The 25,240-nt window shown below is 41.9% G+C and overlaps 1 protein-coding gene across 3 annotated transcripts in view; it reads left to right on the top strand.

Moving 5' to 3' along the window:
- PPIP5K2 (diphosphoinositol pentakisphosphate kinase 2) overlaps positions 1-25,240 on the top strand; it is an 82,104-nt gene that overhangs the window by 26,388 nt on the left and 30,476 nt on the right. For all 3 annotated transcript variants that reach the window (XM_074995268.1, XM_074995270.1, XM_074995269.1), the window contains 13 exons: positions 1,013-1,114; positions 4,554-4,715; positions 6,947-7,068; positions 9,739-9,840; positions 10,398-10,484; positions 11,905-11,980; positions 12,069-12,178; positions 13,288-13,373; positions 14,084-14,209; positions 14,308-14,429; positions 15,745-15,927; positions 20,222-20,363; positions 22,188-22,411. In XM_074995268.1, the coding sequence (XP_074851369.1) occupies positions 1,013-1,114; positions 4,554-4,715; positions 6,947-7,068; positions 9,739-9,840; positions 10,398-10,484; positions 11,905-11,980; positions 12,069-12,178; positions 13,288-13,373; positions 14,084-14,209; positions 14,308-14,429; positions 15,745-15,927; positions 20,222-20,363; positions 22,188-22,411 (1,644 nt within the window). The remainder of the gene's footprint in view (positions 1-1,012; positions 1,115-4,553; positions 4,716-6,946; positions 7,069-9,738; positions 9,841-10,397; positions 10,485-11,904; positions 11,981-12,068; positions 12,179-13,287; positions 13,374-14,083; positions 14,210-14,307; positions 14,430-15,744; positions 15,928-20,221; positions 20,364-22,187; positions 22,412-25,240) is intronic.

The raw sequence follows: 25,240 nt of genomic DNA, 5'->3' as shown, positions 1-25,240 counted from the left end.
TCACTGGAGGGATCCTCGCCCAGCTCTGGGGATATCCTGGAGGTGGCCAGTCTGGAGGGGCCTGACTGGAGGTTGCTGCCACTTGCCACAGACCCCATGTCCGCCTGTGGCTGTGTGTGTGTGGTAGGAGGGGTGTCCGCTGTGTTGATGGGGGCAGGCAGAGGGGATGTGTCATCCTCTCCCAGGAGCTTGTACAGTTCTCTGTAGTAGGGGCAGGTTGCGGGTCCTGCTCCAGATCTCCAGTTGGCATCCCGGATTTGTGTGTAGCCCCGACAGAACTCCTTTACCTTGGCCTGCAGCCCCTTCATGGTACAGGGGGTGGCCCCATGCCACCAGGGCAGTGGCCAGCTGGCCATATGCAGGGGCATAGCAGTCTTGGATTTGGGGTTGAGGAGGATCTCTTCCTCATCCCACAAGTCCAACGAGGCCTGGACCTCGGCCCTGGTCCAGGAGGGGGCTCAATGCTTCATGACCTGGGGTGGCTCCTAGACCCTCTCCGTCTGGCCCCCCACGGGCCCGGCTGGGGTGTCGTGTGGCGACTGTGCCTCTGCCATGCTGCTGGCTAGTATGGCTTTGAGCTCGTTGGAGGGAGCCATGAGGCATGCTGCTGCTCCAATACTCAGCTTCCCGCCACAGGGTTTCCCAGGCTTCCTGCGGCTTTAAGAATGGCCAGAGATAGGGGCCATAGAACTCTGCTTGTTGTAGACAGGGTGTCCCCTGGGGCACCTGTGCAGCACCCCAGAGGCCTTTTCTGTTGACAGAAGGCCTCTCATAACCTCCAAACTGGCTTTCTGTTGACAGGCATTCTTCCTAGTGCAGAGCGGGACAATGTGCCAACAAAAGTCCCGCGTTCTGTCAATTTACAGTTGACAGAACACGTTGGGAATGTGGACACTTTGTCAACAAAACCCTCAAGTGTAGACATAGCCTATGTGTGCATGTTTAAGGAAGTGAAAGGGTCTATCTTAAAGAGACAGTCTGTGGCTTTTCTATTAATGTATTTCTGTTTCAGATTGGCAGCAGGAGCAGTGTTTATTCCCCAGAAAGCAATGTGAGAAAAACAGGCTCCTACATATATGAAGAGTTCATGCCAACGGATGGCACTGATGTAAAGGTATGACAACTGCATGTTTTGATTTATATATAGAATGGTCAAATACTGCAAGAGCTTTGGCATTTTCTGCCATGAAAATGTGTTCTGTAAGAACAATTAATATAATGGAACTTTAAAACAGTTTGGAAGTAATAATTGTTTAGCTTGTTCTGTGGAAAAGCAATGCCATAATGTAAAGAATGTTTTATCCCACATCGTTATTGTAGTATTGCCTCACTGTTATTACAAATTATTAATTTCCTGGTTTTTTTGCACTGTGGTAGTGCACAAGGTACACTTAAGTGCTTTCCAAAAACGTGTATAAACAGATGCAATCTCTAGCCTGAAAAGTTTCGATTGAGAGATATCAAAGACTAATGTGAAGGATAAAACATAAGCAGTCGTCAGGAAGATGTCTATTGCACACATTGTTATTGAGCTGTTGTTTTGTGTCTGCCAACTTTCTTTGAATATGTGATAATCTGATGTTTACGAAACTTCTGTCTTGAGTTTTTAAAAATAGAAGTTGGAGTGAACGTATATTTAAAAATACAAAATAGAGCCTTACTAAAGGTCAAACTGTATAAGCAATGTAAAAATCGGTCTTGCCCCTTTTATCAACGTTCAATAATAGCTCATATAGGATGTCATCTGTTAAGATACCTGTGTTGTGATTTGACCAAACATAAGCTGGGGATCTGTTAAGATGATGAAACTATCACTATCAGATACACTAGTATACTTACTAATAACCATAACTAATTATAAGTTGACACTGCTTTAGAAGAAACACACTAAAAGCACATTATAAGGGTTTTTTTAAATTTTATTTCCTTTATATATTTAATTTAGATTTATCATAAGTACGAAAGACTAGGCATCCTCCCATTATTTTTACTAAAATATCACTCCAGCAACATTTAATTAATTATTTCTTCTTAAACTCACCAATCACCATCAGAAATTAATTTCCTTTCTTTCATTGTGTGGAGAAGATATCCCATAAATTACCAAATATCGTGTTTTTTGGACTATGGGAGGGAACAAGTTGCAGAGTCTCTGTATGCTTGCTATGAATGCTCTTCCAGTAACACCCTCTTATAATGAGGAGGATCTTGGCTGAGGAGGAGGAGGACTCTGTGGCTGACCACAACTGGGGCATTCTGGCATGTTGAGAAACAGCCTTTTGGATAGGGTCAGTCCCAGGTTGGGTAGAATTTTATAGGTCATAACCAACATCTTAAACTCCACTTTGAGACTAGTAGGCAGATGGTGCAATGCAGATCCCAGATCACTGATGTTGTAGACTCCCAGCAAGATGCCTTGCTTGGTAAACAAACTGCTGCATAGTTCACCACAGTCAGTCTTCAAATGGTTTTAAGGTGTAGTCCTGCGTAGAATACCTTGCAATAGCTGATCTTGAGATGATGAAATAATGGCAAGTTCTACTTCCAAAAGAAAAGGTTGCCACCTCCTAGCCACACTTGTTACAGGTGGTACAAGGTGGTCTGGGCTTTAATTTGACCAAACCATAACACGGGGATCTAAAGTATCAGAGAGGTAGCTGTGTTAGTCTGTAGCTTCGAGAACAAGAAGTAGTCTTGTGGCACCTTACAGAGTGCCTCTGTAAGGTGCCACAAGACTTCTTGTTGTTCATGGGAATCTAAAGTTAGCCCTAAGGTGCAAACTCTCATAACTAATGTATGTGTTCCAACAATGAGAGGGAGTGATATTATTTCCGCCATCTCATCCAGTTGTATAACCCATCTCTTCTAGGTGGAGCTTCAGCCAGCTTTCCCATATCCATTTTCTAATCTCGGATACTGGCTGAGGTTCTGAATCACATTAGACGTGATGGAGATACACAGTTGGGAGTAATCAGCAAGTTTAGAACACCTTTCTAACAACCTCATAGACTCAGTGAACAGGACAGATGATAAAATGGCAACCTGCAGAATGCATTCATGAGAATTCTTTGGAATGAAAAGCAGTTGCCCACAGTTCTTCCTGTTTACATCCTGCAGAGGAAAGAATGAAGTCGCTGAAGACAGAGTAGTGCTGACAAGTAACACCACCCTGTTATGAGTGTTATGAAAGGCAGCTGATAGAAGTTGTAATATCTGTATGGACACCCAGTCTTCATCCACTATATCAAAGCCAGGCCTGTACCTAATGTGACAAGGGCCTATGAGATCAAAGATCTCTAGATTAGTGAGAGTTGTTACACTACAACCTTCGTCAGAAAGAGCGATGATACCAGCAATAGTTAGCTTGTTAGTGTCAGGCAATGACTTCTTCAGTAAAGGCCACACTATGTCTTCCTTCAAAGTAATACGCAGCTTGCCAGCTCCCAGGGACATTGACAGTCTCTAAAAGTAAAGGATCCAGTACTTTCCCATTACTTCGTGGAGGTACTGAGAGAACTAGGATTAGTGTTTTGGATTTGTGTCCTTCCTGACTAGCATGTATTAGTGGCTGAAATTCTGGTAAAGATGAGGCCTTAGTTCTATGAATACCAGACACTGCCACCATGAAGAATTCCTAATTTGATCAGTTCTGTCTGCAAAATATCCAGTAATATCTTCACAAGAGGAGGTACTTGTACTAGTACCCAAGGTGTGAGAGTTCCATAAAACCAGATCATTTACACTTAAAAACAAAACAAAACTGAGAGTTTGCAGATCCTATAACTGGGGAAGAGAGCTTATTCTTTGCTTTCACAGCATAGTAATTTAATCAGTTGTAGCATACATACACATTTTTAGCCTTGGCACAAGGCCACCAGCACTACGGCTGTTGCTTTATTTGTCACTGATGATCCATCAGGCTGGATGGCCTGTGAGATCAAAGCAAAGAAGGTGCTTATAAGCCACTTTATCACTGCTAAGGGCATTATTATCTAATTCACAGTGAGTCTCTATGTCTAGACTTATAGGGGGTTCAACACAGCACAATTGATCTTCCAGAGATCAATTCCGTCACATCAGTGAAGACACAGCAAAATCTATCTCTCTGGGCTCAGCAGTCACCCTTGGTACTTCATGATGTTGTGTGGAGTAAGGGATGTCAGCATGAGCCCAAAGAGCTCCTATTTACACCAGGGAACAAAGTTGATCCTGATATGACAATTATAGCTATGGCATAGCTAGAATTGTGTATCTGGGAAAGATTTTGATCCCTAGTGTAGACCAGACCTATGACAGAGGGCTGTTAACTTCAAACTGGGTTCTTCAGAAACCCATGCCCTGGTCGCTCATAACCCATGGGGAACTGTGCTTAAAGTATAAGGGAACAGTTACATCAGCCGGTATGCTGTAAATTGAGGTGCTGGGTGGCCACACAGTAACTTGCTGTATAGAAAAGCCCCACTAAAGTTTTTGAACTTGTGTGGACAGCTACATGATCTGAACATGACTAACTCAGTGTAACTAAATTGATAATTTTCAATTTTTAAATCAAGGTGTACACAGTAGGTCCAGACTATGCACATGCTGAAGCAAGGAAGTCCCCAGCTTTGGATGGCAAGGTAGAACGAGATAGTGAAGGAAAAGAAGTGAGATATCCAGTCATCCTGAATGCAAGAGAGAAGTTGATTGCTTGGAAAGTATGCCTTGCATTTAAGGTAAACAGATTAGCTGCCTAGCTGATCAAATGGGTAATACTAATTATTAAAGCTATGATTTAGTCATGGGTAGTTATAGTACTGGGGATCCACCGTACCTACTGCTGCTGTGGAGGTGGAGGTCAGAAAATGCAGAAAATTCTACTGTGACATCATCATGGGTTGCTCTGCCTGTGCTGGAAAGAAGCCAAAGTACTAGAAGAAACGAAAATTTCCAACATAATCACTATCTATGAAAACAAGGGCAAGAGGGAGCTACTGTAACACCTGTTATAGCATTTCCTTTGTTAGCATGGTGCTAAGAGTCTTTGCCAGAACTCTGGAGACAAAAATCTGTCCTGATTCACAGTGCATCTTCTGAGCTGAGAGGTCTACAATTGACACAATCTTCTCACTGAGATAACTGCATTTAAAAAGGGGAGCTCCTATATATTGCCCTCATTGAGCTCTCTTTTTTTTTTTAGGAGGAGGACTATTTATGCTTCAAAAAAAAAATTGGATGCATTCCAAATTTCTTAGGTATGATTCAGTCTTCCTTGAAATATGCATGGCACAGCTCAGTCCAACAGCTCAGTCTTTCCAGTTTCTAGCAGAATTAAGGAAGTCTGTGTCCTTGCCACAGCTTAGGAATTTTCTTCTCCTTGCTAGAAGCTTTTGGTTCCCTCAACGGGGAGAATCTAGTGCACACATGGAATGAGGGGGAGCTGTTTTGAGCTTTCAAGACTCAGATCTAAACCAAGACATTGGAGGTCCTTATCCAATATCTCTTCTTTGCTGATCATACTGTAGTAACAAGCCACACAGAAGCTCTTCTCCAAAACCTAATGGATTTTTTTCCCAAAGCCTGCCAAGACTCTGAGCTTACCCTAAGCCCAGAAGAGACCAACACAAAGGAAGCACCCTCCCTCAAGATAAACAACTATGGGCTTGAAAAAGTGAACAGGGTTGCATACCTGGAATCTACTTTTGCGGTCAACCTGTTCCTTGAAACTGGCAAGAACACACTGAAGACTACAGCATTTGGCAACAAAATCTAAACAAAGGTCTCCTGCAGAGTTGAAAAGAGCTTGCAGAAAACAGAGGTGTAGGACTCAAAGCTTCACTTTTAAATGTGACATATACAGATGTCACGTCAGCAGTGGCTGCTGTAAAACTAACTGAGTGAATTATTTGCCTATGAGGGTGGATACCCAGGGTCTCTCAAGACTGAAGGACACCTACAATTGCTCTTGTGGATAAATAGCTGAATTCAGAAAACCCCATATATATGTAAAAATGCACACACACACTGAACTATAGATTGATGCAGCTTGTATAGTTTTCTGCCATTTGTGTGTGTGCACACTATCTTACAATCAGTTTAATTTGTATAGGCTGATTTTTTTCATGTACTTGTTTGCATACTTTTAAATATATGCTTCGTTAGTAACGGTTGTTAGGGTTTGTCTCATACATAAGACTCTAACTGGTTCCAATACTTATCCCAGTGCTAGCATATGTTAAGCAGAAAAGCCCTCAGTGATGTCAAAACCAAGAGTCTTAAATAAAATGTGTAGTTTTATGTGTTTGAAAACTAACTTGAAATAATCTGGGAAAGGAGCAAAATGTATTAATAACTATTTAAGGCTTTCTTTTACACTGAGAGCAAGGGTTGTGATTCCCCTCCTCGTGTGCATACTCACACTAGCTGTCAGTAAGTATAAGAACAGCATAGCTGTGATACCATTAGGATGATAGCAGAGGCACAACTGCAGAGGCTCAGTGCACTGTACATTCCCACCAATTTCAGGCATGTAATTCTACTCTCAGCCCGTTGGGCCTGGGATGCGTTTGTTCTGTGTTTTATTATAGAGCACCTAGCATTTTGGGGGGTGGGCACATGAGTAGGGATCCTGGTTGGTACAGTCCTACAAACCATAGTATTCTAAAAGGTGACTGTTTAAAAATTGAATTACTGCATTCTGTTTATACCTAGCGTAGTTTTTGTCAGGTTGCTTGTTGTGTGTGAAAATTTAAGAACTTGGGTTGGGATGTAAGGCTAGTAATTAGGAAAACATCTTGTTTAAACTGAGCAAATTTATTATGGAGTCACTGAAGAACAAGAACTATAGAACCCACGATGCCTTTTTTCTGTTGCCTTTTGAGATCGGAATCATACGTAATGTGGGTGTGGGAGCACAAGACCTTTGACTGAAATATAAACGGTACTTTTCACAATTTTTTCTTACCAGCAAACAGTTTGTGGCTTTGATTTGTTGCGTGCTAATGGACAATCTTACGTTTGTGATGTCAATGGCTTCAGTTTTGTGAAGAACTCCATGAAATATTATGATGATTGTGCAAAGATACTTGGGTAAGTGTTCATTAATGTTATATGATTTTGTTTATATGTTCATGCAATAATTTGTCTTTGCTATGAAAGTTTTTATATGGTTTTCAAAATATTTCTGTCTTGCGCACTTTTTTTAAAGGTTTCCATTTACTCTAGGGTTGAAACAATTTCAAGAAATATTCTAGGCTTTTTTTTACCTTTAAAACATAAAAAGCCTTTGTTTGTAAAGTGAACATCATCTAAAATAAGTAGTAATACAAATTAATTTATCCATGTATAAATTCATAAAAGTTTTTAGGTTGTATTTCCATGTGGATTCACTTGGGAAAAGTGACAGTTGCAGAATTAAAAAAAAAAATTATCAACATCTTTGTTAGAGAGGAAAATAAAAGAAATGTACTAACTTGTTAAATTTGCTTAACAGATTAACTTAGGCTATGGCCCAAACAAAGATTGCAAGTTGAGGTAGGCTGTTGAAAGGTTGGTTGAAAGCACATCTTTTCACTGGTTTTATCTTGTTGCTGATTTGGGCATGGCTGTTTCTGCCACATTGTTTTAAGGTAGCCGTTAGACTAATATAATTCATAGTGACTACTGCAGCTCAAAGGACTGAAAATTTACTCTTTGTCTACATTATCAAGTTTTGTTGCCAAGACCTGCCTTATGGTGACACAACAGCGGGGAGGGATGGTTCAGTGGCTTGAGCATTGGCCTGCTAAACCCAGGGTTGTGAGCTCAATCCTTGAGGGGGCCATTCAGCAGTCTGGGGCAAATAGATTTAAAAAAAAGGGATGGTGTTTTGTCTTGCTGAGTGGTCAGGGTACTGGACTCAATGACCTCCTGGGGTCCCTTACCATTCTATGAGACGTGTATCTCCATATATTATTATTTTGCATACACATTGCAGTGAGACTTATTTCAGGAAGAATGCCCAGTTTCTGCAACAAAATACTTCCTCCACTACGAAAGAATTTTTTTCTTTTCCCTTCCCCTTATTATCCACAAAGAGTCAGTGTAGATGCTGATGTTTGTTTTGTCTGCCAGAATCCCACAGCGCCTGCCCTGATACCTCTGCTCAGTGTTCTGCTCTTATGTGGCCCTGAACAGATGCAGACCTCCCCTTTGAAAGCTCCTGCTGAAAAGCTCCCAAGGAGCGTCTGATAGCTGAGTGTGCTGCTCCCTTTTGGGAACCAGAGCACATCGTTTGAATGCTCTTAGTCTCCTGTTCTGCCCTGTGCTAGGAACTTTGACATTTCTCATCCTGGAGTGCTCACAGAGTTACTCATGATGCTCTTCTCTGTGGCTGAAGAGACTGTAGAAGAACTCAGAAGGAATCACAGGACCATGGGCAGGCAAGCAGAACGGGCTGCTTCTGGAGGAACTGCTGTGCTGAGATGAGGGCACTAGTATCGTGGGCTCCCCTACCCTAGCCTCAGGATAAGTGGGTCAGCCTGCTTTCTCCCCACCCCAAGCATGCCATACTCTTTCCTCCTGACCCTCACCTCTACTTCAGTTGTAAAAAGCAGGTGACAATCTAGTAGGATGCCTCTGGAACAATGGGATGCACTATATGATATTATACCAGCCCCATGAGGCATTACAAACCCTTCCCAAAGCACCCTGGCCAGTTGCACAGTGGGATTGTTACCACAGTTCACTGTACTCTGTGTAAGAGCTGCTAATGTGAATACACTGTTTGCACAAGGTGCTAGTGAGCAAATGCAACAGTGGTATTAATTAAAGCACCTTAAGTGGCAGTTGAGGTTGAAGCAGTGTAACTGTTGCTGTAGTGTAGACAAAGCCTTACACAAGGATTTATGTGGTACAGAAGGATCCTGATTATACCCTCTCTTCCTTCAACCATGCCCCCTTTACTCTGTTGCCAAGCCACTAAATTGTTGCCCATAAACTAGGGTGATTCTGTGTTAGCCAGCTAAACTGTCTTTACAGCAAGATTATACTAGTGGCATAAAGCAAAAAGGCCATAACACGCTGAATGAACTTAGCTGAAAGGAGGGAAATAATTCTTCTTAAATTGAATCTTGGATACCATTAATTAAAGTCTTGTTGCTTAGATTTAGTGGTAGGAATTCCGAAGATCCTGGTGCACTTTTCCAGTTTTTCCACAGTCGACTTAATCTAGATTCCTACCATGCTGCAAAAAGCTTTCATCTGCCTTTTTTCCCCTTGTGTTTAAATTTGCATTATTATAACAGAGCGAAATAAATAGTACACTTGCACCAAGTTTGGGAAGTCTTAGAATCATGCTTCCTAGATTGAGGTTAGTAGCTAAGATACATTACGCTATCCTTTAAAGTCCTCGAGAATTAAACTTGTACAAACAGTATGCAACTATGATATTGGTGTATTTCATTTAACATGACGCTTACTAAAGTAGAGCACAGGAGTCTCTTACAAGAACTCACTCTGTCTATATTCTACAGATAATGTTAGTTTGTCTTCTTTTAGTTATTGTGACCAGATTTTAATAGTATTTAAATATTTGAAAAATAAAAATACATCTGTAAGTGCCCATTCAGAGCTTAATATTTGCCTCACAAACAATTATTGACTAAAACAGAATATTCTGTTTAAAGAAATTAATGTGTGTGTGTGTGTGTGTGTGTGTGTGTGTGTATAGTATTTCAGCATATTAATTTTGTGGCGAATTTTTGTTTTTTCTCTCTTTAGAAATATCATAATGCGAGAACTTGCTCCACAATTTCAGATTCCTTGGTCAATACCTTTGGAAGCTGAAGATATCCCTATTGTACCAACAACATCTGGAACAATGTAAGAAAAAATGTATTAGATGAATTGTGCAAAGTCCTTACATAACCTTATGAATTTTCTGTTCTTCCAAGGTGCAAGAGCTTTCGGCTATGAACGCTTGTTTTATGCGATGAAAACAAGAAGTGAATTGCTATTGCTATGCCAGCATACGAAGTTTCTTATCCCTAGTCAAGCTGAGTATAGAACAGCAGATTTTCAAGTGTAGTCTATTCTAAAAATAGCTTGCTTCATTGCTAATCAGTATTCTAGTGTCAGCTTAACACTCATTTTTAATAAACATGCTTTTACTAAATAAACCTCAAATGGATTTGCTTAAAAAACTACTTAAAATAGATATTCTATAGTTGGCTAAGTCCTAAAACCAGTATTTGTAGTAAGTTATGTTGCCTGGTATCATTTTTCAGATAACCTTAAGTTCTTACAGTCATTTCAATATTTTGTCGAATATGTTTTAGTCAGCTAAATAATTGTCTATCTGATGCATACATTTAATACTGTAAAAACCATAAGTGATATGTAGAACTGGGAAATGTAACTTGCCCTTTTTAAAATTTCAGGATGGAGCTGAGATGTGTTATAGCTGTAATACGTCATGGGGATCGTACACCAAAACAAAAAATGAAAATGGAAGTTAAACATCAGAAGTAAGTCTGAATTTCGGTGAAGATAGTCTGTATTACACTCGCAGTAGCATGTGGTATATATGCACTATATGCTGCAGCAAGAGGGAGGTCACATCTACATTCACTGAGGTGTGTAACCACATCTAGCAGTGAAGGACTTCAATGGGGAAAGAGTCATTACTGGAGCCTGACTTGCTGGTGCCTCTACCCTGTCTGAACTTTTCCCTGTTGGTGGACTCTTTCATTGGTGTAAAGATCCAGCAATGGGATACAACAATGCCAGCCAGAGTATTGAAGATGAGGGAGGTGCAGTGTGGGCAGGTAGCGAGCCAAGTAGGATATATTCCTTAAGATTGAGCTGCATCTTCCAGCCGAAGCAGTGCCTCACCATCTGCAGGGCTGTTTATCCATACCTCAGCTGGACATGCAGTGTTTGTATGTTATGTGATGCCGGAAGTGTCGACATAAGTTAATTTTAGTAATTAGAACAAAATTCTTGCCTTGGATATGCAAGTTCACCTCCATTAATTCAGTTAGCATTGCTTATGCACAGACTACATTTAAATCTTAGTGCTTCTTCCTGCATAACGCCTAAAATGATGTGTCCCTTGATATCTAACCATGCAGCTAAGTCATTTGCCCAGGCCTGCATCGTATCACATCTTGAGCAATTGCAACCTCCTTCTCACCAGCCTTGATAAATGTAGTCTGTCTCATTAATATATATTGAGTGTGCTGGTGTAAAGATAGTTTTTCCAGGTCATTGCTTTAATCACATCGCCCCTTAAATTCTGCCTCTCTTTTTTCCCAGCATCAGTTGCAAACCGCTAGTCTCTGCTTTTAAGGCCCTCATAAGATATTGCTTACCCAGTTGTTTCTGGATACCTTTTCTCTTGCTTTATGCTTTGTGCGTAAGCATTTTTGGAACCCAGGAGCCTTTTTGTACTGCATTTGTACTGTGCATGAACTTAATCCACCATTAGGTGCCACAGTAATAAATTATTATAATTTGAAGGATAGATTCTGCCCATAGGTTTTAAGTAAAAGATTTGCTGCAAGTCTGTAGCTCAGTATTTTATAATTAATAATGTTGTATTGGGTTTTTTGTTTTGTAAAATTATGAGCACATACAGCTGTTTACTCAGTATTCTTATCTTTTTGTGTAGTGTCTGTATTTTTTCTGTCTTGGTAAGATAAATTGTGAGTGCTCTCATGTTGCAGGTGTGTTTTAAAGCATTTGAGATCAGACCTCATTGGACAGAGAGGCTCATATCAGAACAACCTCTTATAATTTTGGGGTATTCAGATTGGGGGAGGTTAGTGGCAGCTTTTCATTTTGTTTTTTTTTCTTTTGAAAATTTTCCCATTGCCTTAAAGCGTATTAATGTTTATGTTAACTTTCTTATGAGATGCTCCTTTAACCTTTTGTTTTCTCATAAAGATTTTTTGATCTCTTTGAAAAATGTGATGGATATAAGTCTGGAAAGCTAAAACTGAAGAAACCAAAACAGTTACAGGCAAGTCCATCTTGATGTTCTTTTTCTGAGCTCGTAACTGATGAATAATGGAATTCCTTGTTTATGTATCATGGTTTTGTTTTTGTAGGAAGTGCTTGATATAGCAAGACAACTGCTACTAGAACTTGGACAAAACAATGACTCTGAAATTGAAGAAAGCAAAGCAAAACTTGAGCAGCTGAAGACTGTTTTGGAGATGTAAGGATCTGAATTTTTTTTAATCTTCATTTCAGTACTTGCATGACTTTTGATCTCATTAGCTTTCGGAACTAACTCTTATATTGTCAGTTGTCAGATTAATGTTTGACAACAGTTATCTTAATTTTGGAATGTATTGAGAGAAGGGATGGCTTTGTAATGGAGACATTGGACTGGAATTGACGAGGTCTGGTTTATTCCCTGTGTGACTTTGGAAATATCTCTTAATGTAACCTGTTTCCTCAGTTCCTTGTCTGTATTGTGGGGACAATACTTCCTTTGCCTTGTCCTGTTACCATGTATTCTGTATAGATTATAAGCTTTGATGTGCAGAGGCTGCCTCTTGCTTTGTGTTTGTACGGTGGATCCTAACCTCATTTGGATTAGAGTAGGTGCTACAAATAGTAATTTGAGGTGTGTATACTCCCTACATTACAGAGAGCTCAAAAAAGAATTGCTGCAATTGAATGAAAGCTCTTGTTCTCAATAATTCAGATCGAGCATGGAAACTCATTTTAAACTTTAACGTTTAGTATCTCATGAAATATTTAAGGTACCTCAGCTTTTAATTAACAGTTGGCACTGAAATAGATATAAAACATTAACTAAATAGTAATTGTTTCTAGATAGTTAACATGTCCTATAATATATTGGGATAAAAGCTTGTTCCATTGGGAAGTGATAGAAATTCCATTTTGGGACTTCTTTGGATAACAAATATGAGAGACCGGATCTGGATACTGATCGCCATAATGTGTATGCTGCCAAAGCAGAATAAATGGATTGTGCTGCTGGAGAGCATGGATGGATCAGAGTGTTTATATCTGGGAGAGAGACATGAAGTTTCTTGGGTCATGTGATAAGATGTAATGGACAGCGCTCAATATGGCAAGTGCTATATGATTATGGCCATTCATGTATTCATTCAATCTTTTATTTAATTTGATATGTACTGGTACAGATCAGCACAATGAGCAGGTTAGTATGCAAGTTAATGAAGATTTAAGGATTTATTATATCCCTAATTGATAGAGGGATATGATAGTATTGAATATATATTGGACAAATCTGACAGTTTATTATAGATGATAATTTTTTGCGTGTTGTAGGTATGGGCATTTCTCTGGCATAAATCGCAAGGTCCAGTTAACCTATCTCCCTCATGGCTGTCAGAAGACTTCTAGTGAAGAAGAAGGTATTATATAATCGGTAGCTCCGATTCACAAGTCCTGGCCCTGGTTCAAACCCCCAGATGGCTCACCACCCCTCACGTCGGCCCTGGTTCAAACCCCTGGCAGCCCGGCTCGCCACCCGTGCATGGCTCTGGCTCACCTCCTCCACACGCAGCCCTGATTCAATCCCCCTGCCCCCCCACCCAACCACCTGCAGCCCCCATTCAACCCCCCTTCTCACCCCCCCAAGTTCAAACTGACTGTGGCCTGGCTCACCACCCCCATGCACGGCTCCAGCTCAAGGCTCCCCACCCCAATTCAGCCACCCCCACTCCAACACATGGCTCCAGCTCAACTCCACCCCATGCCCCCCTGCAGCCCTAACCCACCCCAGGTTTAATCCCGCCCCCGGCCCCTCTCCCATGGCCCCAACCCACCGCCAGGTTTAACCCTTCCAAACTGTCCCCTCCAACCCCAGGGCTTACCTTGCACAAGGAGCTCCAGGTGCTCCTGCAGCTTCCCTGGCTGCAGACCGTGTGTTCCGCAGGGGAAAAAGCTCCACCCAGCTTATGCAAAAGTCCAGCTATGCAAGGACGCGTGAGAACAGAACACTCACGCAAATTGAGGCACCACTGTATTTCTTTTAATGTTAATTTAATAAGAATTCTTTAATATTTATAAACATTTCATTTGTTGAGACGTTATTTTAACTGATCTGTCTGCATATAATTAGATAACAGAAGAAATGAACCATCCTTACTTCTGGTTCTGAAGTGGGGAGGAGAACTGACCCCTGCAGGCAGGGTCCAGGCTGAGGAACTAGGGAGAGCTTTCAGATGCATGTACCCAGGTGGACAAGGTAACTGTCTTGTGCTCTGTGACACAAGTTAGTCTTTTAAATGTACACAAAACTAAAACACACGAACAAATCTCTAAAGAAAAATATCCATTCTGTAGGAGATTATGCTGGATTTCCTGGATGTGGTTTGCTTAGACTACATAGTACTTACAGACATGATCTGAAAATCTATGCTTCAGATGAGGGACGAGTTCAGATGACTGCAGCAGCTTTTGCGAAGGTACTGTGTGAAGTTATAGTTTAGTCTCCATGCCTGTTTAATTCTTTGTGTATCTGAAAGGTCAAACTATGACAAATTACAAGCATGATGGGTGAAACTGAGCTGAGACCACAAGTTCACTTTACATTGGTGACAGGCAAGTATAAGGCAAAATATCTAGAGAACTGGATTGCTTTTATGCTTTGATACCACCTGAGATGTAAAATTAATATAAGCTTTTTAATATAAAATATGTACAGATTTCATTGAGTAAGTGAATTTTGGAAATTGAAATACTTGAGTTAATGGCAAGTTACTTCAACAATATGGGCTACGTCTACACTAGCCCCAAACTTTGAAATGGCCACGCAAATGGCCATTTCGAAGTTTACTAATGAAGCGCTGAAATGCATATTCAGTTCTTCATTAGCATGCGGGAGGCCACGGCACTTCGAAATTGACGCGCCTCGCCACTGCGCAGCTCGTCCTGACGGGGCTCCTTTTCGAAAGGACCCTGCCTACTTCGAAGTCCTCTTTTTCCCATGAGCTGATGGGAATAAGGGAACTTCGAAGTAGGCGGGGTCCTTTCAAAAAGGAGCCCCATCGGGACGAGACGCGTGGCGGCGAGGCGCGTCAATTTCGAAGTGCCGCGGTCGCCTGCATGCTAATGAAGCGCTGAATATGCATTTCAGCGCTTCATTAGTAAACTTTGAAATGGCCATTTGCGTGGCCATTTCGAAGTTTGGGGCTAGTGTAGACACGGCCATAATGTGGCATTTACATTAACACCTTGATTTAAAAATAACTGCATTATTATTGTATCTGTGTTCGTTTCGCAGGCCAGGCCTACGCTAGGAGATAATAGATTTTTAGATATGCAAATTCAGCTACAAAAATTGCATAGCTTGAGTCGACTTACCTAACATCGATCTTTGCTGTTGTCTACAGAGTGGGAGGTTGACGGGAAGAACTCTCCTGTCTACTTTCCTTACTCCTAGGCTACATCTGCACTTACAAAAACCTTCAAAATGGCCATGCTAATGGCCAAATCGAAGAATACTAATGAGGTGCTGAAATGAATATTCAGCGCCTCATGAGCTGGCCGCGGCACTTCAAAAGTGCCACATTTTACTCATGCACAGCTTTTCTACATGGGGGTTCTTTTCGAAAGGACCTTGCAAACATCAAAATCCCCTTACACCTATCAACTGTCCATTTCAAAGTTTTTCGTGAGTGTAGACACGGCACTAATGAGCAGTACTGATGCTGATGCAGGTATGCTGTAAGTTCAATTCAATGCATCCCTGTAGTGAAGATATACCCTTGTTTTTCCCAGGGATTACTGGCTTTAGAGGGAGAGCTGACTCCTATTCTTGTCCAGATGGTGAAAAGCGCTAATATGAATGGTCTTTTGGACAGCGACAGTGACTCTTTAAGCAGCTGTCAGCATCGTGTTAAAGCAAGGCTTCATGAAATACTCCAGAGGGACAGAGAATTTACTCCTGAAGACTATGAAAAGGTAAGTAGATATTAAAGAAATTATTTCCAATGTAAGTTTATTGAAGTTTACTGCAGCTTGTTTTTCACACAAACATTCCTTTATTAGTCAAAAGGCCACTTAGGGTGGGTAATATCTAAAATACCAGTACAATCACATAACTTTTATTATCCTAGTAACAATACAGTTACACACTTTGGCCAAGAGTTCATATCAGGGTCTTCCTTTGGAGATACCTTCCCATTATATCATGATTCTGGAATAGCAAGGAGACACTCTGACAGTGAAATCCCTAAAATTCTTACTTTCTTGTACACTATAAGAAACACACTGTCATTTCTGGTTAGTGGACCTTAGCTTAAAGCCAGAAAAGCTCATTTGAAGTCTGTGCAGTACTCTTTGGATGATCAAGACTAACTTAATAGTTCAGTTGCTTTTTCACAGCTGTTTTATTTCCTTCTTTTGCAATATTTCTTTGTGACTTCAGATTAAGCATTTCTTTATAAACAAACCACATAGCAAGTTAGCCTTTTTTTAGGTTTATATCTTCAAGCCAAACCTGAAATAAACTAATACTGAGAATTCAAGGATCATGACAAATTTAATGCAAACAATGCTGCTTTTTCATAATATAATTCTGTTTAGTCATATACTTTCAGCCTATTGCTTGTGCTAATATCTAAACTTGGTTTAGGACCAGAGTGCACTCAAGTTTAATGTAGACACTATCTTTATACAAGATAGTTGGCAGGATTAGTTTTCTGTGACACAAAATATATATAAAATTTTGTCCAGAGCCTAACATTTGGTTAAAAGTAATAAATGTTTGACAGCTCTAATAAATCTCCACTAACTCTAGTGATTAATGTAAAACAAATTAACTAGATTAAAATTATAGTTGTGATTAATCAGTTTTACTTTAGTTGTTAAACAGTAATACGGGTCAGCAACCTTTGGGAGGCAGTGTGCCAAAATTTGACCTTTTGACCTCTATGTACAGTCCAAGTGCCGATGATACTTTTTAGAGTCAGTAATAGTCCTACTTTACAACGGTTTCAATAATAAGTAAATTCAGATGCAGAGCTTTACCATTTAGGTGCTGGTTGGTAGCATCAGCTGGTCTTTTGTTAATCCACAGGTGGCATGGCTTTGAGCAAGCTCCCCGGGGACATGGGGGAGAAGGAGCAGGGCTGAGCTCCCACCTCATGTGCTGATGAAAATCGGCTGTCGGGCTACTCTTGGCATCTGTGCCAGAGGTTGCTGATCCCTGTAGTAATACAATAGCAATTTACATTTATTCTAAATACTTTGTATGTTTTTTCTACACAGTCTCCTTTTTTGCATTCTAATTCTCTGGCTGCTAATCAGCACATAGGTCCAGTACAGTAAGAAATTATTTGAAACTCTGTTCAGTATACAGACCGGGCACATTATAAGAGCAGTATTAGTTTGACTCTGACCCAAAGTAGCACACTGTCAGTAAATCTAAATTCAAGGCTTTACTGTAAAAGAGAGAGAACAAAAAGTTTTTAAAGGTATATTGTTGTTAAATGATTAAATGTTAAACGGTTAATAAATGGTTAAACATGTTGTTAAATCAAGCAGTCAAATATATACGCAAGACTTTAGGATCCATATGTCAGATTTGTAGCATTATTGATTAGTTTGCTGGCTTGAAAGACCCTTTCGAGAAACAAGCAAAACTTGGATGGGTCATTCTATCCCTTGTTCAGAGTTTCAGTTTGTAGAGAAGTTTGTTCCAGACGTGAGAAGCCAGGACTGAAGACACAATGGATGTGATACAGCTCTCTTTCTATACTTTCCCATGGGGCCTGTACTTCCTTTCCTTTGTCCCAAATACAAGCTTTACAGCACATGCCATGGAAAAGCCTTTGTGTTCTCCATCCACAGAAATGCCTGTTCATGTCTTGCTGATTTTCATAAGGTGTAGCTGCTGTGTGGCTTTCTCTCAGTGAGTTAATTGTATAGCCGATTGGCTTCAATAGGCCATCAAGCAGGCTGATGCTAGTATGTCTGGGGATGTCACTCAGAAGCACAGCTCAAGCTTGAAATGCAGGAAGGTCATCAAATTTGTAATTCACAATACAAAATGGTACAAATATATAACCAAGATTATCATACTTGACAAAACACAGATTTTTCACTGATATCTTATAGAACCTATCTGAGAAGATTCCTTGCAATTTATAATATTGGCATTAATAGTATTATAAAGTCTCACATTTTCCATACAGCATAGCATTAGCATTGAGTTCAGCAATTCTGTTTGAAAACTGATTAGGTGCATTTGATTATTTTGCTGTAAAGTTAATTGAGTCTGGTTTGAAGAGCAGCCACAACGACTGAACTTTGCTCTTTTAAATGAGAATCATGACTGACATTTTTGGTTTGTAAGTTGATGGTGTCTATTTTAATTTTAGCTGATTTGGAACCCCATGTTTCTTGTTCCTCCTTTATTTTTTTTCCTTCTCCAGAGAATTACTGTTATAAACAGAGCACAGAGTAGGTAGAGGTAGATATTCTCTGTAATACATTCAGGAGGTAAGAGAGAGGGGGAAGCTGCAGGAATATAAAGGTTCCTGACCCCAGGAATCTGGCATTCTGGTTAGGAAACTTTTTGTTCTCAGATATTCACATGGTAGAGGAGTACTGCAGATGACCTCAGTGGGGCTTTGTCTCTTCCACCTTTAACATTTCTCATGAAGCAAGGGATTGGTTTATCTCGTGCACATCCTAAATATTTTTGGTGGGTTACTGCAGAGGCTTCACTTTGTCCTTCTTTCATGGTGGCAAAAAGAGTGTCAGAGGGCCAGAGAGAGAGAATGTTTTCAGATATAATCAAGAGAAGAATAGGGAACTGCCGTGGGGGGAGGAGATTGAGCCTGGGAATTCAGGACAAACATCATTGGATTGTATGTCCTTATCATATTGTGCCCTCTGCTGGGGTAGTAAAGCGCCAAGTACTTTTCTTTCCTGCAGCCACCTATTCCTTCCTTTTGTGGAGAGGAGTTACTTATTCCTCTGACCAGGCTGTCCCAGATTCTTTGAGATCACAGGTACTCCTTTGCTACCACCTGCACATGTTCTCTTATCTACTGGAGGACAGTGTAATGCCTCCTGGCCTCCTACATTTGTTCCAGTGGTTTGGAGGATGAGGGCACAGGGGGTTTCCACTACCTTTTTGTCCTCATTGGAATTAAATTACTGCTGTCATACTAAGTAGGCTATTGTAAGGCAGTATGTGCTTCCCACAGATGCTGTTACTATTTCTGGACGTGGTCTTTGTGTGTGAGAAAGAAGTAAAGACTGTGCAGGAGCAACCACGGATTGTGTTTTTTTTTAAAAATCAGTTTTTATCAGAATCCCAATGTACCTGCTCCATCCTATTGTTTTGTTCTGTAAAGTTGCCTTGTGTGGTGCCTTAGGAGGCATTTAGCCATTGTCTGCCATACTGATTTATCTTTATTTATGCATATTTTTGCATAAATTTATGCATATTTGTGCATATTTATGTGCACAAACTATGAACTTCCTCAGAATTCTCACTTTTGAGAATAAATAAGTGACATAAGTGGGGAAGCTTAATTCCATTCCTGTTATTTCCATGATATTTGATACGGAATTGTTTGTCTAAGTTTGGCATACGGCCTTAGCTTTTGACACTTGGGTTAAACTTTCTTTTCTTGATTTATACCACAGTTTGCTAATTCTGACTTCAAGGCAAATAGCTCAGATTCACAGCCTGTGGGCCGTCCATGGTGGGAGCATTTTCACAGTGCAGCTGTGAGGGGGCCCTGGCAAGACGTGACAATAGGGGTCAGGCCCCCCTGCACTCATTGCAATAGTGGGAGCCATGGGGAAATGGAGCCCACTCACTGCTTTGCCCTGCTGCTGTTGCCCCATGCCAGGCCCCACCCTGTAATCTCTGAGTCTGCTTTCCTCAGGGTAAAGGTGCAGGGTGTGTGTGTGTGTGTGTGTGTGAAGGGAGGACGAGAGGCGAGGCAGTAGCAGGAAGGGGTGTCGTTTGGGGGGCAAGTGTGCGCGCACACACACACACACACAGTGCTAGGACTCTGAGGCCAGATTGAAAAAATGCTCCAGCCGTAGATGGCTAGCTGCCCATGAGCTTCAGACTTCTGCTTTAATGAAGTTGTGGACTGTATGCTTTTATGCCTATATTGACTCTGGAAATCTGAGAACAGAAAGATGTGGGGGTGGTTTTGATAGCATTTCCTACATATTTTAGTTACATCCAGTTTTGTAAGGAACATTTACATTTTATCTCATACTACAGCTTACTCCATCTGGAAACATCTCTCTGATGAAATCAATGAAGGTAATCAGAAATCCTGTGAGAACATGTGACAAAGTTTATTCCTTGATCCAGAGTTTGACTTCTCAAATCAGGCAGCGAATGGAAGATCCCAAGTCGGCGGGTAACTAAAATGTTTTAAAATGTTTATTTAATTTGACTTCTGTCCGTGTGAGACCATTAACTTAAATGCAGGGGCAGGGAACCTGCAGACTGTATCCAGCCCTCTGCTTCATTTCGGGTCCAGAAGCCCTGAGCCTGTCCCTGCTGTCGCTTTGTGCAGTGGCAATCAGAGAAGCTCCCCACATTGCCCCTGCCCCAAGTGCCAGCTTTGCTGCTCTCATAGGCTGAGAACCCTGGCCAGTGGAATCCACAGGGAGGAGCATTGCCTGCAGGCCCAGGCAGTGCACAGAGCTGTCTAGTGTCCAGACATGCTGGTCCCACTGCACCACCAACTAGGAGCCTCCTGAGGTAAGTGCTGTCTGGCTAGAGCATGCACGCTGAACTCTGTCTCCTGTACCCGACTCCCTCTCAGAGTTCTCACCCTGAACCTCCTCCTGCACCCCAACCTCCCTGCCATAGCATTGAGCCTACTCCTACATTCAAACCTCTTGGCCTCAACCTGCAATCCTCTCAGCACCCCTAGCCCCTCATCCCCAGCCCCAACCCAGAGCCTGTACCCCTACTCAGAGCCTACACCCCAACCCTCTCCTGCACCCTGAGCATCTCAGTTCTGTTCCCACCCTGGACCCTAGGGAAAACCCCAACTCTCTGTGTACTCCCCAGGGCTGTGTGTTGCCCATGACTGTTTGTGTCCCTCCCCTGTGCCCCCCGGTGGGCCTCTGGCCCCCAAAGAAAAATGTTCTCCTGTCCCTGGAAGAATATGCCAAAGGGAGGCACCCTTTCCTTGTTAGTTTCATTGTCTCACAGATTTTTACTAATGATACTTTAGGAACTCATACAATTGAGCATATGTGGCTTTAGAATGCAGTCTCTTTTCCTGAGAGAGTTTGCTGCAGTTAGCAATAGTTTTACAGCAAGGACTATGTAGTAACACTGCCATGAACTATGTAGTAACACTGCCATTTCTGGGTTCTAGACTAAAAACTACAGTAGTAGGCATAAAACTACTTAAATATACTGCAAAACTTTGAATTCACAAAGAGGCCAGGCTGCTTTAAGCTGAAGTTTTCCTTCGAATGTTAGCACTTCATTAAAGATTTCCTTCTACACTAAAAAGGACTAGGCTGTATAAAAATGTTGCTCTATAAATTGTATAGTGTTAAAATAGCTTCCTTTTTTAAATATTTGCATATTGTTTCTGTAGTACTTGCACTGATGGTTAAATTTGATGTTCTATCATTACTGCTCATTTTGCCCAGCCAAACCTCTTTTCTGCCATTTGGGGCATCTGTGCCTGACAATATCCCACTCGCAGTATTCCTGGGTTCTGCACCTGGGACGTGTACAAGAGCAGACAGGAAATTGGCCATACATACTCAGAAGAATATTTTAATCGACATTTTTAAGAAGTCCCTAAACAAGAAGTCCCTAAAAGAACCACGTGTGATTTATCATGCTTCTGTTCTGTCTGAACACCTATCATTCTACTGTTCTGCCTGAACATGCTTCTGTCTTAATTACCATGTAATAGTTCTATGTTTGTAGCAGTGAAAACTGAGAGTTCAAAACTATCCATACTCATGATTATTGCCTCTTTTTTTTTTTGAGCCTCTTTAGTTAATGATTTGAGTATCTTTGTAGTAGTGTCCACAGGCCTCTGACAACTTTTCCTCAGTGCATTTGTATTCTGGAGCAAACAAATGCTTTACCTGTAAAACATACATTCTAAGATGATAATTTCAATAGTGCCTTTAAATTAGTTCAACTTTTTAATGGCCGATTAAGCCTTAATAGTGAAATAACAGTAAAATGTTTATCTGTCTAGATATTCAACTCTACCATAGTGAAACACTTGAGTTAATGCTGCGCAGGTGGGCCAAGCTGGAAAAGGACTTTAAAACAAAGAATGGAAGATATGACATCAGCAAAATTCCTGATATTTATGACTGTATAAAATATGATGTCCAACATAATGTCTCCTTAAAATTAGAAAACACAATGGAATTATACAGGCTATCAAAGGCATTAGCTGACCTTGTGATCCCCCAGGTAAGCACTTTACAACATGAATATGGCATAGAACAAAAATCTGCAAAAGACATTTGCTGTCTCCTGTTTCTGGAAGTTTCTGTGTTTTGCAGTTTACTAGAGGCTCCAAGACGACCTTCTGTTAGGTGAAGAGATTGAATGTCAGTGGTAAAATACAGATTAGCTTGTCTCAAAATTAAAACTAATAGTTCATGGGCCATCAAATCTATTAAATTTAAAGTGAATTTTCCACTAGCTTGCATAAAGGTGACTAGGTCTTCATTCCCATTAGCCCAGTGTGCTAAAACTTAGGTGCCCGTAATGACTATTCTTCCTAGAGTAGGAAGAGCAATATGGCTGATTTAATCAAAGATGTCCATGAAGTTGGATTTTTTTTCTCTGTCCCTTTGCTTAAAAGACCTCCTGCTCAGGCTGTTTGTAAGGGGCACAGTTAGGTTCAGTTAAGTGAAAAGTATTATGCTATCCATTAACTACAAATACCATCTTCATTCTGTTACTTCTAACAAGATAGGTGTTCTTTCTGGCAACAAAATAAACTTTGGTTAATGTCTGTAGAATTATATCTGTATTAGTCATTCATGCTGCTGAATACAATAGGATCTACTGAAGAACGGCATTCAACGGAGAACCGGGAACGTAGGAAATAGCTATCTCCCTGTTAGTGTGGGAGCAAATTATCTTCTACCAGAACAGGAAAACAAACCTTTAAATAGAGTTCCTGACCAAAACACATACACCAAGATTGTGGAAATAAATGCACTTGAGTATTGTCTTTACCACATGGTTCTAGGTCTGTTTGCATCTCATTTTGCTTTAAAAAAAAAAAAAACTGTCTGCAGTGTAATTTAGAAACTGAATAATTGCCTATATCATGCGGAATTTCATATAGATCCCTTTGTCAACCAAATATAAACTGTATTCAGTATTGTCGTACTATGCTGATTAGACTAAGGAAGAAAATGTATCACCTTCAATGTTAAGTGTCTCTTTTTGGCAATTATGCTAATTCTTTTTCTGTTCTGGGAAACTGGCTTATTCATTCATGCTACTAATGGCTTTGCCTTCATTATTTGCTTAATGTGTAGTATCTATGATAAGACCTTGGAAAGCAGGAATTTTATTTCCAATTCTGTCTACTAGCTCTTTGCCTAGATGAAAGAGAACTTGTTTTCTTCTACGAGTGTCCCCGTGGGTGCTCCACAATAGGTGTCGGGCTCGCCCCGGCGCCGCAGATCAGAAACTTTCCAGCAGTTTCTCTTGGACCGTGCATGCGCCGGCACGCGCCTCTCCCTTGCGCGCCCCCGGCCATGTGCGCGATCTGGTCCCCACCAGTTCCTTCTTAACCGCCATCGGCTGCAGACGGAATCCGCTCAGGCTGCGGCCAGAGTCAGCGTAGTTAGAGTTTTTAGTTTAGACCGTTGATTTCTTTTCTTGCAAAAAAAAAGGAGAAAAGGAAAAAGGACAAAAAATATATATATCTATATATATAGAAAGTTTTAGTAAAAGAGAGAGAGGAGCGGAGACAACGCGGGGCCGTGAAGGCCAGTAGGCCTCCTGCCGCGGCAGGCTGGGGTCCATGAAAGGGGAACAGGCACAGAGACAGTGCTAAGTACACTATTAACAGCTCAAAAGACTCACCGCGATGTCCTCTTCAGGATTCAAAAAGTGTGAGTCCTGCCGCGAAGCTATGCCGGCCTCCGATGGGCATAGTCAATGCATTAGGTGCCTGGGGGAATCACACGTTACCCAGAAGTGTTCCTTTTGTGCAAAGCTCACAGCCAGAGCAAGAAAGGATAGAGGAATGCGGCTGAAAATGCTGTTGTTTGATAAGGCCCTCCAGCCAGACGTGCCGGAGAGGCCTCAATCAGAGGGACCCACAGAGCTCCATAAAAGGAAGGCAGCTTCCCTCACCCCCTCGGTGCAGAAACGGAGGAAGCTCTCTCCAGCCCGATCCCTGCCAGCGGTCACAGCGAGCGGGACAGGCGTAGCACACAGCCTCCAGCCACAGTCCCAAACAAGCAGCAGCGCACGTGGCAGAGGCTGAGCCTCCAGTTACTAAACAGCTGGCACACACAGCCTTCAGAGTGGCGGCCAGGCAAGCGCCGGAATCGGCGGCACCGCCACAAGCAGCACAGATCCCCACAGCGCCAACGGTGCAGGGCCAACAGGCACGCAGCCTGCAGGCACCAGAGGAGGCTATCCGAGCGGCACCGCAGCTGAGCGTGCCGAGCGCGGCGCTGACAGCGGGGCCGAGATCCCCAGCACGGGAGGGGGCGGTGTCAGGCCCGCAGGGGAGGGGAAAGGCAGCAGCAAAAACCCGGCACCGCAGCCCTTCTCCGGACAGGGCTGCAGTGCTCCTTTCAACAAGCCCTCCCCTTATGCTGCGCACGCCAACCAGAAGGCATGGGTCTCCTCCAGCCTACCCAGAGCCTCCTTCTCCGTTCCTCCAACCAGCGTCACTGTGGCTCGGGCCACCTTCTCCTTTTCTGGGATTGGATCCCCTGGAGTACTATCACAAACCAGTTTCACCACTGTCTCAGTCATCGAGAAGATCTTGCTCTCCCAGACATCGGGAGTATGCACCTTGAGAGTGGTCCAGGTCTCCATCCCAGGAACTGTGCCCGTGCTACCATGGTCGCCCTTACCATGCTGGGCATAGACACCGCAGGCATACACCCAGGGGCAGGTCCCCCTCGACCGTCCAATACCCCTGCGGGCACTCACAGACGGGGACGGAAACACAGCGGTCTCAGGGGGAATTGATATTGGAACCCCGAGATTTTCCCTCGCAAGCCTCTAGCGAGAGGGTGTACCACCGACAGCAGGACC

Source organism: Carettochelys insculpta, chromosome 5 (genome assembly GCF_033958435.1).
Source record: "Carettochelys insculpta isolate YL-2023 chromosome 5, ASM3395843v1, whole genome shotgun sequence".
Taxonomy (NCBI): Eukaryota; Metazoa; Chordata; order Testudines; family Carettochelyidae; genus Carettochelys; species Carettochelys insculpta.
The sequence above is the reverse complement of the archived record's forward strand: the minus strand, read 5'-3'. Positions and strand labels throughout refer to the sequence as shown.